The sequence below is a fragment of the Procambarus clarkii genome, unplaced genomic scaffold (assembly GCF_040958095.1).
Source record: "Procambarus clarkii isolate CNS0578487 unplaced genomic scaffold, FALCON_Pclarkii_2.0 HiC_scaffold_135, whole genome shotgun sequence".
Classification (NCBI taxonomy): Eukaryota; Metazoa; Arthropoda; class Malacostraca; order Decapoda; family Cambaridae; genus Procambarus; species Procambarus clarkii.
In genome coordinates, this window is record NW_027189168.1 from 222,356 (window position 1) to 239,841 (window position 17,486).

The 17,486-nt window shown below is 32.4% G+C and overlaps 1 protein-coding gene across 1 annotated transcript; it reads right to left on the reverse strand.

Annotated features, from left to right (window-relative positions):
• Positions 1-475: 475 nt before the first annotated feature.
• On the reverse strand, positions 476-1,045 carry LOC138360960 (cytochrome c-like). Its single transcript, XM_069320443.1, has one exon. The coding sequence runs from the start codon at positions 1,043-1,045 to the stop codon at positions 731-733; it is 315 nt and encodes a 104-aa protein (XP_069176544.1). The 3' UTR covers positions 476-730.
• Between the last annotated feature and the right edge of the window lie 16,441 nt (positions 1,046-17,486).

The window sequence follows — 17,486 nt, forward strand, 5'->3', positions numbered from 1 at the left end:
TAATCATTAGATTCCGTTGAACTTCGTTGATTAATTGGAGTTTAAATAAATGAGGAATATTACGGTTGGTGTTGATTGCTCTACGTAAGCAGGCCATGGTCCAATATCCCATTCTAGTAATATCCAAAAAGGAATTCACAAATTGGTGGTGGTGATGATGATAAACCTTCGTCTTCTATAATAAAATGACAGATTTCTTCCTTTTCTCCCATTTGAATGAGGTCCATAAAGAGATGGGGATTTCGGGTTATGAAAAGTACTGCGGTTTACCTTTTCTACATAAAATGATCCGTATTCTTTCGCCACTATTCGAGCAATTAATTCGCTCTTCGCCGAATTTAAATGATAAATTCGGTCAAGGTTTCCTAGCCTAATACAACATATATCATCACACTTTGTACACCTGAATATTCCAAATATTAGTAAGAATGTGGCTACTAAATTTCTATTGGATGGAAGAGTAGCGAAGCGTGTGTTGGTTGGCCGTCAGTGGATGTAAAATGTGAGAGTAGCCTGCGACTACTTGATTTTTATATAATTCAGCTGATACTGCTACCATCTACTCCGGGCAACCAGCTGTCTCCTCCACTCTTTGAGCAACGTTTTGTAATTTTTACTGCCTTTTTTTTTTTTATTTTTTTTTTTTTTTTTTTTTTTTTTTAGTAAATTTTGATAGCAGGATGATTTATTGATTTAAAGTGGTGAGACCACAAAAATATTAATGCTTGCTCTACTTGGTGGAGGTTTCCAGGTAAGCAATCAAGTCTGCACGCTCATTCTTCTTCTTAAGACCAACGAACACCATCTTTGTGCCTGGAATAAATTTCTTGGGGTTGGTCAAGTAGATATCCAGATTATCTTTGTCCCACGTGATACTCTTGGCCTTGTTGGCATAAGTGTAAATATAGCCAGAAGCCTGACCAGTTTGGCGGCCGAAGAGGCCATTTAGATTTGGTCCAGTTTTGTGCTTGCCGTTTAATTCAACAGTGTGACACTGTGCACACCTCTGCATAAAGATCTTCTTACCTTTTTCCCTCTCAACCATCTTCTGAAAAAAAAACCACATTAACTTAAAAGGTAAAGGTGTATGCTATTTATTTATTTATTTATTTATTTATATGTTTCATATACTTACTTACAAAAAAAGGACACTTTTTTTCTTTGTTTTAGGATTCTGATATACTCTGCGAGAACACTGCACAACCTTGAGTCAAAACACACTCACAGATGGACTAAAAAATACTGTAGATACAGATTTGGATAATGTATCTAACCAGCTACAACTTCAACCAAACACAGTTTCAAATGAGAAAACATAAGAAATAAATAATTACACCCTCCTATAAAAATATGATATGGAAATGTGGTAAGGATGACATTTTAACTTTTCGGATTAGAGTTTTTATAGCATTGGTGCCTGAGCTGGGCCCTGAGGTGGGCCCTGGGGAGGCAACTGTGACTGTACCTGCGGTGGACCTTGCAACTGAAGTGGTGATGGCTGGCCTTGGGTTGTCATATGAATATGAACGCTAGGTGGTACCTGTTGCTGCCTGAGAAATTGATGCCCTCTGATTGAAACCCAAACAGAGGTACAAATAACACATACATATACATTTATTTACAAAAAAACATTTTTTTTAATTGTTTTATTTAATGAATGTTGGTCTCAGGATTGGTTCACCTCCCTTTCTATGACAAAGTTGGTTAAAGAATAATAAGTATTTTCTATTTGATGGATCATTAGAATTTTTTGAGGCTAGTTTTAATAAATATGGCTGTAAACTCTTAAAAACAAGTTTCATCTCTGAAAGTGTTTCATTAAAGTTAAGGTATAGGGTAACTGGTGTCACATATTCGTCAAAAATCCAACTGTTTTCCATAATATATCTTTCTATATACAAATCAGTGACTGCCAATTGCTCCACTCCATATATAAAACTAGTTGCGGCTTCTAAAAACAGCCTGTCAGTTTGATTACCCCAAAATAAGATTTGTGCATACTTACGAGAAAATTCCCTAATGCTACATTTTAGATGATGCATATTCAACACAAACACACTTTTTACTATTTGCTTACAAAGTGGACAAAATATTTCATCTTTGTAGATAATGTTTGATAAAAAAGAGTACATCCCATAAGAATTATTCATATATCTAAGGCAGCCATAATTATTATAATCAAATTTCCCTGTAGATTTTTTACCCAACAAAATTTTGGCTGATAATGTAAACATACATTGAGGACAAATACTGTGACCACATCCAACCATATAATCATCAAACATAAAAACCATGTCACCTGACCCATTCATATCTAAACAAATGGGGCAAGATACAATTTGATGACGAATGACATTTTTCTTGATAGTTTTAAGGGAACCGTGTTTAATTGATATATCAATGACAACGTCCTTATTATCAGGTCCCCAGAGTCGGTTGGACACCAGGTTTGTTTGATATTTTTTCAAAAATGGTATTTTAACCAGGACTGTAGAATTATTTTTAGTTTCAAAACACTCGTCTTGTCTAAAATCATGTTCATTTTCAAACAGATTTATATCAGTATCAATTGATCTGATATTTGGTGAACAATTAAATATAATAGTTAACGATGCCTTTTCTGCTTCTGTCATAATTTCTATGATGTTTCTTACTTTGATATTCTGCTGTAATCTTGACCTTGTAGGAGAAATCTTGCAAGTCAAAAAAAGTTGGCAACCTCTTGAGTTTTTTGAATTTGATATTTTGTATATATTTTTTTTTAAATGTCTTCTCTTTGGACATTTCCCCAGGGATAATTCCATATTAAACCTAGAAGAAATATGAAAGATAACATTAATATTAATTAAAAAAAAGGGGGAAGAAATGGAGTTGTAAACAAGGGGAAAAAGCTCTTTATTCCACAATTAACTATTCAAAAAAAAAAAAAAAAAAAAAAAAACAACACTTTTCTCGGGTTTGGTATGTAGAAAGATGTCTGAAAAGTGATAGGGTAAATAAGAGTAGGATGGAAGTAGTAGTAGTAGTAGTAGTAGTGGTAGAAGGGTAGAGATAAAATTTCTTCAATTAGTAACTATGGTCTCTCTCACCTCAATCAGTTCATAAAGTTTTAGGGAACATATCTAAACCCACTGACTGGTTCATTCTGTTGTCAGGATTAAATCATCACACAACAACAATTGACCAGGGAGGGTGGAGGTCCGTCTTATTTATGTTAATGACACTGTCCTGTTTTTTTTTTTTTTGTCATAAAGAGGGGAACCTATGAAAAAAAATATATATATAAATTAGGAGGTTTAACTATTCTTTTCATTGTTATGATGTCTTTGACATAATTTTGTTTATAATTTTAACTCTGACACCAAAGGGGTAGACCTGTCTAGAAAATTTTATAATTGCTGGTAAGTAGTCTCTTTCCCAGTTTCCACCAGCCAATCCACACCCAATTAACGATGGAAATATTACCAAACTGTATTTTCCATTAGATACTTGCACTGCTAATTTATTTAGACCTTCATTAAACCAATAAATCCTGTTTTGGGATGTATCTTTTAAAAGGCCAGATAAAAGTTGATGATCGAAAGGTTCTAAATGTCTAGGATTTCTTCCTTTAGGTCCAACATCAACAGTACACGACTGCTGTAACTGCTGTATGAGTCTTTTAGTATAAAGGTTTTGATTTTTCTCCTTCCCCATATAAAACTGCCCAAAAACATTTATAACTACTGGTCCCTTTGTTACAGTGTTAGGATGACAAATCTCAATATTTCCTGGTTGAGGTCTATCTTCAAGCATAGCACGGTTTAAAGTGCCTATTGCCCGGCGTCGTGTATAAGAACCACAGTATGGATATATCTCAGCAAGAATCTGAGAAAGTCCATGAGATTTAACAGCTACACAGTTGAGTATTTGTACAAGCGCTATATTGGGGCTTCTATATACAGGGTCAGTAATGTCTCCATTAATAAACTCCAAGTTATCTACAAAGAAGAAAGAAACATTGGTTATACCATTACAGTCCATAATTATCTTCTAATATATGTTGCCAAAGAATATATTTTTAAGAGATTAGGATATGTTTGATTACCTTTCTTGATAAATTCCTCCATTTCAGTCCAATAGTTTGTGAATTACTTCAAATATTTTCAGTTGTATTTGTCATGACAGTGTTTGTATTATAATATATGAAAAACAAAAACTGTTGTATTATATATAGTTATGATATATTTAATATATATATGTTTTTCTTTTTTTATACCTTCTATCAAAATTTCGTAAGACTTATAAGAGTTGGGTTTGGTATCCGTTTTCAAGTTGGGATTATATCATAAATAATTAAAAAATGGAAGTCATTAAGGGGAAAAACAAATTGACTAAGCCTGATGAATGTGAAACACTAAATAATAGAATATCTAATCATATTCGTTTTACATTTAATACCCACAAACGTCATTTAGGGAAAGGTGCCTATGGTAAAGTTGATCTTGTCCAAGTACCTACTATTGAACTTCTTGATCCTAGATTACCACATCAAATACATGTGTTTCAAAATATTTACCCACACACGGCTTCCAAACTTTTTAAATCTTCTAAGAAGAAGCACAAACGAGGAAAAAAGTATCTACAAACATTTGTGGCTCGAAAGAGTTTTCGCCGGAAAAGGGATTTTTTAATGGAGATTGAAAACATTGCACGTCTTGATGAAAATATCAGAAAGGCATTCTTTGTTCAAGTGTATCGTGTGTTTATGGTCGAAACTGCCTATAATGTAATACACTGTCCACAAGGTAAATTTCTAGAGTCATCACAACCTACAAAAGTTCCTCATTCTTTGAATAATATTGAGTATAAATGTCCTTTCAAATCTAAATCTATAGGCTACTTTATCGAAATGGAATACTTAAACCCACGCGATTGGATCCTACTAAGGGAAAAAGTCGACTTATTGAAAAATGATCAGTATTGTCGTCAACAATTGCTTACTACAGTTCTTAGACAGCTTATTGATGTTCAATTAGTCTTATATAATACTACTGACAAATATATATCAGGTACTTATTACGATATTAATCCTCAAAATGTATTTGTATCCAATGATGACATTCATCGAATTAAATTAATTGATTACGGAGGCCTTTTTCTTCCTTCTTTAAATATATATTCTATAATCACAGAACCGATGCCAGTATTTCATTCCGAAAATATCTGTGATGTCTTTTCTAAACAAATATCTAAATCAAAACTCAATTATAAAAGATATGTTCAATATCTTTCTAACCGATATTTTACACGTTTGCCTAAACGAGATAAATACAGTGTCATTCCTACTATGTATGGTATCATTGTAACCGTGACAATGTGTGTGATGTTAATGTGGGGTTGTGAAAGACGAGATAAAGTACGCCACATTTTAAGAAAAATTATTCACTCATATAATCCAACATTGATTTTGAATGATGTCTATAAAAGTCAAGAGATACAAAAAAATATTATAGAATTGCTTAAAACCTCAAACATCGTTGAAAACCTAACCCTTTAGATAAAAAATGAATGCCAATTTTGATTTCGATAATATGGAATTACATAATTTTGATACTTTTATGGAACCTCTCTTAAAATACATTTCTCCAGAACACCTTTTAAAAACAGTCCATCCGAATTTATCAATATACCAGAGAGTTGAAAAATGGCGTCAACTGGAAAAAAGTAAGAATGTAGCATGTTGTTATAAATGTCGCCAGTCAAATAAACCACTACACCTCCTCCAAATACCAACATTACGAAGACTTGCAGATGAGTCAATCGAATCTCATCACTTTTGTGATGACTGTATTAAAAAATGACGATTTATGTTTATTCCAATAAACTCTTAAACTCATCTACTAACTTGTATATAACACAAAATAAAAAGAAATATAAAACTATAGCCTATGTCATTCCAATAAATTCATTTAACATTGATTATGAAACTGTAAATTTTAATAATGCCCATAAACACAAACAACAACAACAACAACAACAGTATAAAATTGTTTTGCCTCATTTACAATATATTATAATTTGGTACTTACACAAATCTTATGTTCCTATTGACCAGGTTAAATTTCAACAATTAGTGAGTGTAGCTTCTACTTTATTATTCAGAATTAATATAGAAAAAGGAAAAGGAAAACTCCCATCCTTAGAAACATGTATATCATCCATGTTAACTTCTGTTTTGGGGCATTCACTACCTTTCTTGATGCCATCTTTTATCAAACTCATCTATCAAATTCCACATATTGTAATAGAATGGGATAATGAAAAGATTTTATCACATCAGTTACTAAAAGAAGGGAACCAAAATTTATTTTCACCACAAATATTTAAGGCATTTGATATAGATATATGTTAATTATACTATTGTTGTACAACAGTCACAGTTGTTCCTGCCTGTTTATCCCATTTGGATAAAGCGTTGAAAATCTTGTGATCATGAGAAAATGGAGACCACAGAGTTCTCCCTTGTCAAATGAGTGGGAGGTATGATAGAACATTTATTTTTAAAGAGGATAATTTTGTCAGGCTGTATATAAGACAAGAGCAGCTTCATACTTGCTCAGTTGCTCTCTATCCACGTGACCAGGTTAGTGATTTTTAATGTATTTTTAGGAGATGTGTTGGCAGCTCAAGCAGACCAAAGAGGTAGTATCACAATATTATTTCAAACTTAGATGAAAGATATACAATATTATGTGATTATAATTTTGATGGAAAATTGGAAATAACAAGCAATAAAAGTGGATATAAATCCTTTATCAAAGACCCTATCCTATTTCTAAATATGGTTCAAGCTTCAGAAGAGGAAAAAGAAGCTTTAGTGCAAATCGACGGAATATCGATTCCACCTTTGTTGACATACTACAAAAGTTATTATGAAGAAGAACTTTGGTTAAGAGAAGAACAAAGCTATTTTGGGCGAGATAAATATTTTAGTTATTTGATGTTTGAACCCTATTTTGAAAAAAAAAAATTGTCCGACTATAACATATATGGAACAAGACATGAAAAAATGGATACCACCATTCCAATTCATTTACATCATTTAATTTTTAAAAATTAATCTCAAAACTGTATTTTTTTTTTTTTTTTTTTTTAAAGAGAGTTTCCTGTTTCCTGTCAATATAAGACAGAGCCACCCTCTCTTGCTTCATAGTTTCTCTCCATTCACGCGAGCAGGTCAGTGTTCTCATTTCATTTGTGAGGGGGGGGGGGTGTGTGTGTGTGGATCTCCTGATGGTGTGGCTGTCATATCTGTTATTATATTGAAAAAGGGAGAGTGACTATTGTTTGCTCATGGTTCTCACACAACTAGGTCAATCAGTCTCCTTATTTCTTCTACTATAATGGATTTTTTTTAACAGACTGTGACAGGCCGAGATGTAAGAGAGCTGTGAGGATACTAACCAACTAAGGAAGAGTCGTTAAGTTTTTTGTGGATTCCCCTCCCATAGCAATCCAGGATGTTGCGGGAAAGAATCAAAAGTAATAGAGGAGGAGAAAAACCATCTGGGATACCAATATCCACATACACAGCTTTAACCAAAAAAATTTGAGATAATTTTCAACATTCTTTTGCCAGAGAGGCCATTTAGGGTAAATTGACATTTTATTAGAGATTTTTTTTTTTTTTTTTTTCATAATGAATCCTTTCGACAAGATGATGTTGACTACGGAATGTGAGAATTTTAAATCTTTTGTACCTTCAATTACATCAAGTTTACAATTGTCTAGCTATATTCAATACTTTTATAATTGTGGACTAAATATTACATTAGAACGAGATTTAAAATTACCATCAAATTTTTTGTTTGAAACAGAAATACAAACTCTTTATTCCTTGAAAATATGGATGGGATCTAACGAGGAAGGGAAACCACTAGCATCACAATTTCAATTTATACTACGATGTCAAATAGAAAACGAAGGATTCTTCATCGAACTTATTTCAAATATAGATGAAAGATATACAATATTATGTGTTTATGACGAAAATTTTAATATAAGAAGCAATAACAATGGATATAAATCCTTTGCCAAGGACCCTCTTACATTTCTAAAGATGGTTCAAGCTTCAGAAGAGGAAAAAGAAACTTTAAGAGAGATGATGCGAATCGATGGAATATCAATTCCACTTTGGTCGACATACTACAAATGTGATGAAGAAGAATTTCTGTTAACAAAAAACTATTTCAAGCGAGATTTTTATTTTAGGTACCTGATGTTTGAACACATTAATTGGAAATCAACTGGACAATATGATGTTTATGAAAAATGGGTGAAATGTTTTGAAAAAGAGGTTGATAATTCCTGGTATCAAATCAACCAATATAGTTTATGTAAAACCAAAAAATGTCAGACCATAAAATATATGGAACCATACATGAAAAATTTATATGAAACTTTGGTTAATGAAATTAATGACAGAGTATGGTTTAAATATGAAAACTATTCTTGTCGCATTTTTAGTGATGGTGATGAAGACTGTGACAATATATACATCATTGACTTAAAATTTTGTAATGACTTCAAAAGCATTGACAGAGTTTATCATGTGGAAAAAACTAAAAAATATAATGCACTAATTGCTCGCTTAGGGGGGAAAGAATATGGATCATTTTTTATCGAAATGATTATCATCTATTACTCTTATTATAAGAGAGAATGTATAATTTTTGTAACCCGTAATCCCCAACTCTTTATTAATATAATTCAAACTGGGGAAAAGGATAAAATTTGTAGTTTTATCTTGAAAGATGAGGGTTTATTATCATCTCAGATGAGAAAAAATTGTAGTTTAGTAGCCCAATGCACTCGGAAGATTGTAAAAAGTTTGGTTTCGGATACTGAAACAGAATGTTGGAATGTAGCCACATTGCATGAAAAGATAGATACCACCATCCAAATTCCCCATTTACACCTTAAACAATTCATACTTAATGAAGGTCTAGAACATCTAATGATTGGATTCTGGAAGAGAGCTGTAGAAGATTTAAAAGTATTATGTATTTAAATAATTATAAGTTGATAATGGAAATAGTCTCCCAAAGAACAACTGATGTCTGAAGAATGGGAAATTAGTGATACTTGCCGCTTTCACCAGTTGCTTTCTTAAGAGACTTTCCTAGATTAAACAACCGACCCACAATGATAAATTAGAGTGATCTCACCGAGGTGGTTGGGAGCTGGTTTTTTTTTTTGGGGGGGGGGGGGGAACCAGATTTAAATTGGCCACCAAAGTGTAGAGAAACATGCTGGCGCAACTCTCTAATGTGTACTTAAGTGGGATAAAAAAACTCTAAGCTCATTCTCACTATGGAACTAAACGAGGACAGACGGATGGTGGGTAGCATTGTGAGAAAATAAATAAAATAGTAATAATAATAATAATAATAATAAACAGTGTAATTGTAAATCACTCCTTCTTCAGTCAGGAATGGCACAAATTAGTGATGACAACACTATCTGTGAGTCTGCTCCCGAACCCTCCCCCTCCAAATGGACAGCAGCAGCAGCACCACCATCAAGTCAGGATTCTCCCGAAACTTCCCCCTCCAAATGGACAGCAGCAGCACCACCACCATCAAGTCAGGATTCTCCCGAAACCCACCCCCCCTCCAAATGGACAGCAGCAGCACCACCACCATCAAGTCAGGATTCTCCCGAAACCCACCCCCCCTCCAAATGGACAGCAGCAGCACCATCCACCATCAAGTCAGGATTCTCCCGAAACCCACCCCCCCTCCAAATGGACAGCAGCAGCAGCACCACCATCAAGTCAGGATTCTCCCGAAACTTCCCCCTCCAAATGGACAGCAGCAGCACCACCACCATCAAGTCAGGATTCTCCCGAAACTTCCCCCTCCAAATGGACAGCAGCAGCAGCACCACCATCAAGTAAGGATTCTCCCGAAACCCACCCCCCCCTCCAAATGGACAGCAGCGGCGCCATCAAGTAAGGATTCTCCTGAACCCTCCCCCTCCAAATGGACAGCGGCGCCATCAAGTAAGGATTCTCCTGATCCCCCCCCCTCCAAATGGACAGCGGCGCCATCAAGTAAGGATTCTCCTGAAAACCACCCCCCCTCCAAATTGACAGCGGCTCCATCAAGTAAGGATTCTCATGAACCCCCCCCCTCCCAATGGACAGCGGCGCCATCAAGTAAGGATTCTCCCGAAAACCCCCCTTCCAAATGGACAGTGGTGCCATCAAGTGAGGACGGGATATACCGGCCACAGGTGCTGGATGACTCTTTTTATCCAGCTTCTGTTAATGATGTGATTGTGACTATCGCCATTGGGCATTGTGTAGTGGATTATGAAGATATCCCCAAATTTATTGCACGCATAAGGAGCTTAGCGGAGATTGAAAAGCAGCAGTATGAGGCTACAAATCCAAAAAAAAGAAACTGTAATAATTTAGTTCAAAGAATTATGAAAATACGAGCAGTAGAAATGTTATATGATAACTTCCGTTTGGAGTCACAGATCATAACGCCTGTTCACCTCGGTTTGGGAAGAATAGAAGTATGCTACAGTAAAATTGAAAGTGTTATAGAATGGGTTAAGGTAATGGCAGAGATTGCCAAAAAATATGCAGGAGTGGATTTAAGCTTACCTGAACATTTGAGATTACTCAATCAGAAAGTTTATTTACAGAATGAGTTTACAGCTCTCTACAACCCTGATTATAAAGGATGTTGCACTGAGGTAAAACAAGATGAAGATGGAGAAAATGAAGATGGAGAAAATGAACATTGGACGATGACTTCTATATGGAAGCTTTATATTAACTAGCTACAACAGAACAACAAAGCCTTCAGAAGATTGGTCCAAGAAATACATTATTATTTTTTTTTCAATTAATTATTCTGTTCTGAATCTTGTTGTAATCATATGATTTTTTACTAATAATTAACATTTTTTTTTAATAAAAAATTACAATAATGGTCATAATCAGTGAAAATGTTTTCTAATGTGGTAGGAATGACATCGTTTGGAATTAATCATATCTTACCACAAAAGTTGATACATAAACAATGTAAATAAACTATTAAAATAACCGACCTTCAGCACAAAATGATAAGGCTTATCTTTTTTTTTTTTCCTCTGATTGAAATATGAAATATATATAAACATTAATTTGCACAATATGTCTGTAAAAATTTAACCTATCATACATTTGATTTTACAGGTGGTAGATTGGATTGAACATTATGACTGGCACCAACATATGGAGAAAAGTAATTTCTGTTTTTAACAAGTTTATTGAAAATGAAAATCATCAGTTTAGGCCACTAGGCAATGATATTATAACCCAAATAACAGACACTAGCAAAATATGGGAAAGTCCGGTTGCAAAGATTATGTGGCGAAATCTGACTTATGAACAAAAAAAATATATAGTGAGACCAGACACAAAACCAGAATATGAGATGGGTTCAACCATTCAAAAATTTATTATGGATCAAAATGTTCGACTACTCATATCATCACCCTCTAATGGTTGGACTCAACTTGAACAAGAACTACGTCAATTGGAATGGAGAGGTGAAGCCTTTGTGAATGGTGAAGAGATTACTAGTGGTGGAACTGACTGTTATAATCAAGTGCTGATAATGACATCTCCTAAAAGTTTTTTTAAGAATATTTCAACATACAAGGGTGATAAAGTTATTTTTTTATTTGATCATCAGTCTTACCTGACCCATACAAAATGTGATCGGTGTGAGAGAGAAATCTGCAATGGTAATTATCTGTCCAAAATTTTGACAAGAAAATGTTTTGCCTGTGATATTTGCCAGAAAAAGTTCTTTGCAATGTACTACTTAGTAATACATTTCAACACACAACATGCATATGAAATACCGTGCCATGTGTGTGGGACAGTTTTATTGAACAGAGGCTGTCGAAAAGTCCTTTTTGATAGTTTTTTTTTCAGAATTTGATGAAATTCCCACTCGTGGTGGAAAGTTACCAAAGTTATTTATAAGAAAATTCCAAGATAAAATATCATCTTCGAACGCTGCAGAGTGGTGGAATTTTATCTTGAATGCAGATGAAAAGAAGATATACACAATAATAACACCAGATGAAGAAAAAAGGCAGTTGGAGAAACAGATGGATTTCTCACTAGATGTAAAAAGGAATAAAATATCCAAGAAGTTTTCTTCAATTTACCCATTGGAAGAAGAAATTGTGTATATAATTAACTGTCTTCATATTTTTCCTGATTTGTGTAGAATGCTACGAGGAGTATTTGATCATTATTTGCCACTAGAAATAGAAATAGATGCAATTATTAAATTCACAGGTGAAGGTTCTCTTGTAAGTGTTTTTGCTGGCACTGCATTCATTGAAAATCTATTGAGATTAAGAAATGTGGACGTGAAAGCTACTGATAATTACTCAAACATAAATTCTATATCATGGATGGAGGTTGATAATATAAATATCTCTGAGGCAATTAATAATAAATATCATCCTGATGTTCTTTTAATGACATGGCCACTAGAAAAAAAGAGTTCAATCCCAAGTGCAATGGCTGAGGGTAGTTTTTATATGAGCACTTCAGGATATTATGAAATGATAGATGAACTCAACCTAAGTGAAAGAGAACCTTTAAAGTATGAATATTATAGTGATGCCTTATATGCTATTAAAGAGTTTAAGGGAAACAAGTTCATTTATGTTGGAGATAAAATGTTTTGTTGTGAGTGTAATGCTCTTTTTTCCCATTATCTAGAGGAAAATTTTGAAAAGGTGAATAGTGGAATTACATTATCCAAAATTCACTTCTATATCAGGAAACCAACAAATTGATCAAACTGTTCTAATAGACTATATTATTAAGGATTAGTTTTTAACTATAAGTTTAATGCTATTATTATACTTTGGATGTGTAAAAATGTGTAATAAATGCTGTTTTTATATCATAGCCTACCTAAATTTGAGAAGTATGACACACGTTTTTTTTTTTTTTTTTTTTTTTTTTTTATTACAAATTATAAGTGTTTAAAATTATTTTAAATATTAAAATTGAATTCACATCAGGTACTGACTCTGTATGTTTTTAATTAGAAATTATCGAATAATTATTCAAATTATTTTGTATATGAGATAACAAATAAGGGGTTATGCATTCATAAATTTTTCTATTTACCATATTATCTCCAAGAATATATAAAACTGTACCAAAAACAGATGTCATAAGTGTAATTGTAATTAGTTTTAATATAACTTTTGTTTGGCGATTATTTATAATGTTGTTTGAATTTTGATTATTAGGTTGGTTAAGGTTGGTGGAGTTGGAGGTAGGACTTGAGATCGGGTTGGTGTTGCTGGGATTAGGGTTGTTGCTGGAATTATTAGGGTTGTCACTTGAATTATTAGGGTTGTTGCTAGAATTAGGGTTAGGGGGGTTGCTGGGGTTAGGGGGGTTGTTGGGTTAGGGTCGTTGCTGGGGTTAGGGTCGTTGCTGGGGTTAGGGTTGTTGATGGGGTTAGGGTTAGGGTTGTTGCTGGGGTTAGGGTTAGGGTTGTTGCTGGGGTTAGGGTTAGGGTTAGGGTTGTTGCTGAGGTTAGGGTTAGGGGTGTTGCTGGGGGTAATAGTTTCTATACTAACTATAGTCATTATATATTTTTATATATGTATAAATAAAAGTAAACAATTAATATTATTATTATGATAAATAACAAAAGTATAATAGTATTATGGTAATTAAATATATTTGTGGGATGTATAACGGTGTAAGGTCTAAGAGAATGTTCTTGAAGTTCCAATGATATTAACCTCAAAATCGACCCAGTTTCACATACATAAATAAATTTTTTATTAAAATTTGGGTCAATGGGATGTATTTTTGAATTAGGATATAAGTAGGTTTGAGCTAAATTATAATTGTGGATTACATAGAGCTTTACATCCTTTATTAAAAACTGCTTTCTCAAAAGATGAAGTTTCCAATAAACTTTCAATATCCATTGAATTACTACAGTTCCAATATAACTGCTCATCTAGAATGGTAGCTAAAGGATGGGAAGCATCTTCTATAATATTTTTTTTTTCATTGTGTACTAAACTTTCATTACAAAATCTTCGTTTATATTTGTCTCTTATGAGAAAAATTCGATCTCCAAAATTTACAAGACTATATCGAAAACATCCAGTATTAATTTTATTATGTAAACGCATAAATTCTATAAAACTCTCACTTGTTTCTAATTTTGAAATTTGTTTTAGAATGGAACAGTATGGATAAATTTTAAACCACTCTTTAAATCTTGTCCAAATTAGAATTGCCTGGATATTATTATATATATTATCATCATTAAATATTGTACATAGAGATTTTTCATCATATATTTCACAATCATTAAGACACGTAAGCAACATATTTACATCTTGTAAATAATTACAATAAATATAATATGGATATTTAGTCTGAATATGTATCCGGAACATTTCTCGTACTTTTGTTCCATATATAAATGTTAATTTTCTTAAAAAATAAAGGTCACCACAAAGAAGTGCTTCTATATTTGCTTTGAAATTTTGAATATTAGTTTTGTTAGAAAATGCTAAGAGATTTGGATCAATGATTTTTTGAATATTTTCATCTCCTTTAATAATAATATCATTAAAATCATCTAAAATCTTCTTTATAATAGCTGTATCATTTATATCTTGAATTTGTCCATATAATTTACCTATAGGAAGCAATAATAATTGATCTAAGGTATTAATAATTTTAGTTGCTTCCTGTTTATTCATTTTTTATTTGAAATTACATTACTTTAAGTTTTACAATATACAATTTTTTCAGTAATATATACCATATCTTTTTCAAGAACTGATTTTGAATGGTTACGAAGAAATGGAATAAAATCAAAGAACTGAGCAGCATTTTCTTCGTTAACCAATTTTTCAAAATTCGAAGGTGTAGTAACATCACTGAAACCTAGTATTTGATGTTTTCTGTATGGAGACTGACTTATTAGTTGACGCATTTGTGAAACTGTCAGAAATACTTGACCAACAAATATACGATGGAGCTGTAAATCTTCAGACCTAATCCACATTGTATAATCCAAATTTGGAGTTAACATGTTACCTAGGGCAAAACTTCCCGATATATGGCTAATATCACCTAATTTTGTTTGAAATTCTTGATAATATCTGTTAACACCTGTATCACCCATGAGGTAATGTCCTAATACATACTGAGGCGAGCAAGATAAAAAATGTTTATCAAATTTTTCAATAATAGCTACATTACTTCCTAATTTAGATTTGTATTCTTTTACATATGTGATAAACTTATATAACTTTGAATCATAAACTAACGGAAATTCTTCCAAATCCCTATTTTTTTTATTTCCAATATTTTGGGGATTGTATAAATGTAACAAATGGGTATTGACATTTTGATGTTTCTGTGCCTCATGTAATTTTAAAATATCACACTTTGATAAACTGATCATTGTCTTATTTGATCTTATTATTTTTATATTTGAAATATGAAAGTGTTACCACCTCCTCCAGCCTTTGGGTCATCTAATCTCACCACCTCACAGTCGATATTAGGGAATCCAAAGAAGTTTTTAAAAATTACAAAACATGATGAAAATATAACTAAAATATTTGAAAAACTTTTCCAAGATAATGAATTGAAAATAAAGGAGGGTATTGAACATTTATCTACAACTATGATTCAAACTTCGTTGGAACACGTCCGTATTATTAGTCCACCTAGTACAGTGCAATGGGATATAGAGAGTGTGAGATGTGCTATGAATAAAAACAATTGTCCTACACATGAGAGAGAGAATGGAGAAAAAAAAGAGGGATTACAGTTAACTCCACGAGAAGCTCAAATGGTATTATCAGATATATCATCATGTAATGCTAATGATAATGATAATATATTTTATCAATTATTTTTAAAAAGTCTTACCTCTCCAGATTTACCATCGCGAAGAATAGTCACTAGACTAAATATTTAATTATACAAAAAATGTGTATGTATTATGATATTTTATTTTTCGTTATTCTTACTATTCTTAGTATTATTATTTGGTTTTATTTATTTATATATTTTTCACCAAATCAGATTGAAGTAAGTAAAAATCTGATACTAAACAATAAAAGAAAGACAATAGAAAAAGAATCTTTACCACTCATACCATACTCTATGGCTGTATATAAACATAATAATAAAAATACTAAAAATGAACGTGAAAATGTTTTTGTTCATATTATGCCTCAAAATTATCATTTTTTCGTAGAACAAGGCCAACTCATCTACCATCCTACTTCCCCCCCAAAGAATAATATATGTTGTACATTATCAGAATTTCCTGAAATAGCATATGTTTTTTCTGTGGAAGAGTCAACTACTTCTTTAACTATTCCCCAAAAAACCAAAATGTGTCGCCGACCTCTTGAGTATTTAAAAAGTAACATATATACACTAATGACATATCGTTTACAGACACACCATTTAAAAAATCCACTAAAACTTCTCCATCATCTCGCACTCACAGGACGTATAAAATTAATAAAAAATGATAACTAAAGGAGAAAATATTTATTTACTTTATTTACAAGATCCCCAAAGAAATCGACATTATCTTAAACGAAAACGAAAACGAAAAAGAAAAAAACGTAATAAGGATAAAAAAGATCATCATTACAAATGTACAGTAAATTCATGAATTATCTAACATCAATAATTGTTATGTTGATAATAAAAACTTGGTAGAAGCTGAAGTATATATTTTATGGAATTATGATCACATCACTATAAAAAATGAAGACCAGGAAGACTGTTATCTCCAACAGCAAAATCTTCCAGAAGCTTTAGCCATATATTCCAAATATGTCCGCTTTACTTGTCCAATTTGTTTAAATGAAAATAGCGATAAAGATCTTATAATATTACATTGTGGGCATGGTATATGTATTTCTTGTTACCAGATGGATAACTTTGACAAGTTATTTTGTGCCATATGTCGATGTAATAATCCACCAGTTTTAAAGGGTATTGGTCCTCTCAATAATTGTTTAAATATTTCCAAGTGGCTGTATACTGAAAAGTTGGTATAGATATAGCTTTTACGAAATTGGGAAGTTGTTGATTAAAAAATTTTCCTCTTTTAATATGATTTTTTAAAATACATACTACACTAATACTATTATCTTCGACTGATATAATAACATATGTTTTTCCAATTGATTTAATAAATAGTATAGCTACTAATAAAATTTCTCCAATTTCCTGAGAAACATTTATTTTTTAAAATACCGTTACTGGTGATACTCAACATATTTGTAATCACTTTTATTTAAATAGATTACAGATATTGTTTGTAATGAGGATAATTTGGTTGTGTTACCGCCTATCTGTTGAAATTTTAATCTACCTCAGGTGCTACAGGGGGGGATGA

Excerpts from the sequence above, each read along its gene's own strand:
- LOC138360960 (XM_069320443.1), bottom strand. The coding sequence starts at position 1,045 with ATGGTTGAGAGGGAAAAAGGTAAGAAGATCTTTATGCAGAGGTGTGCA.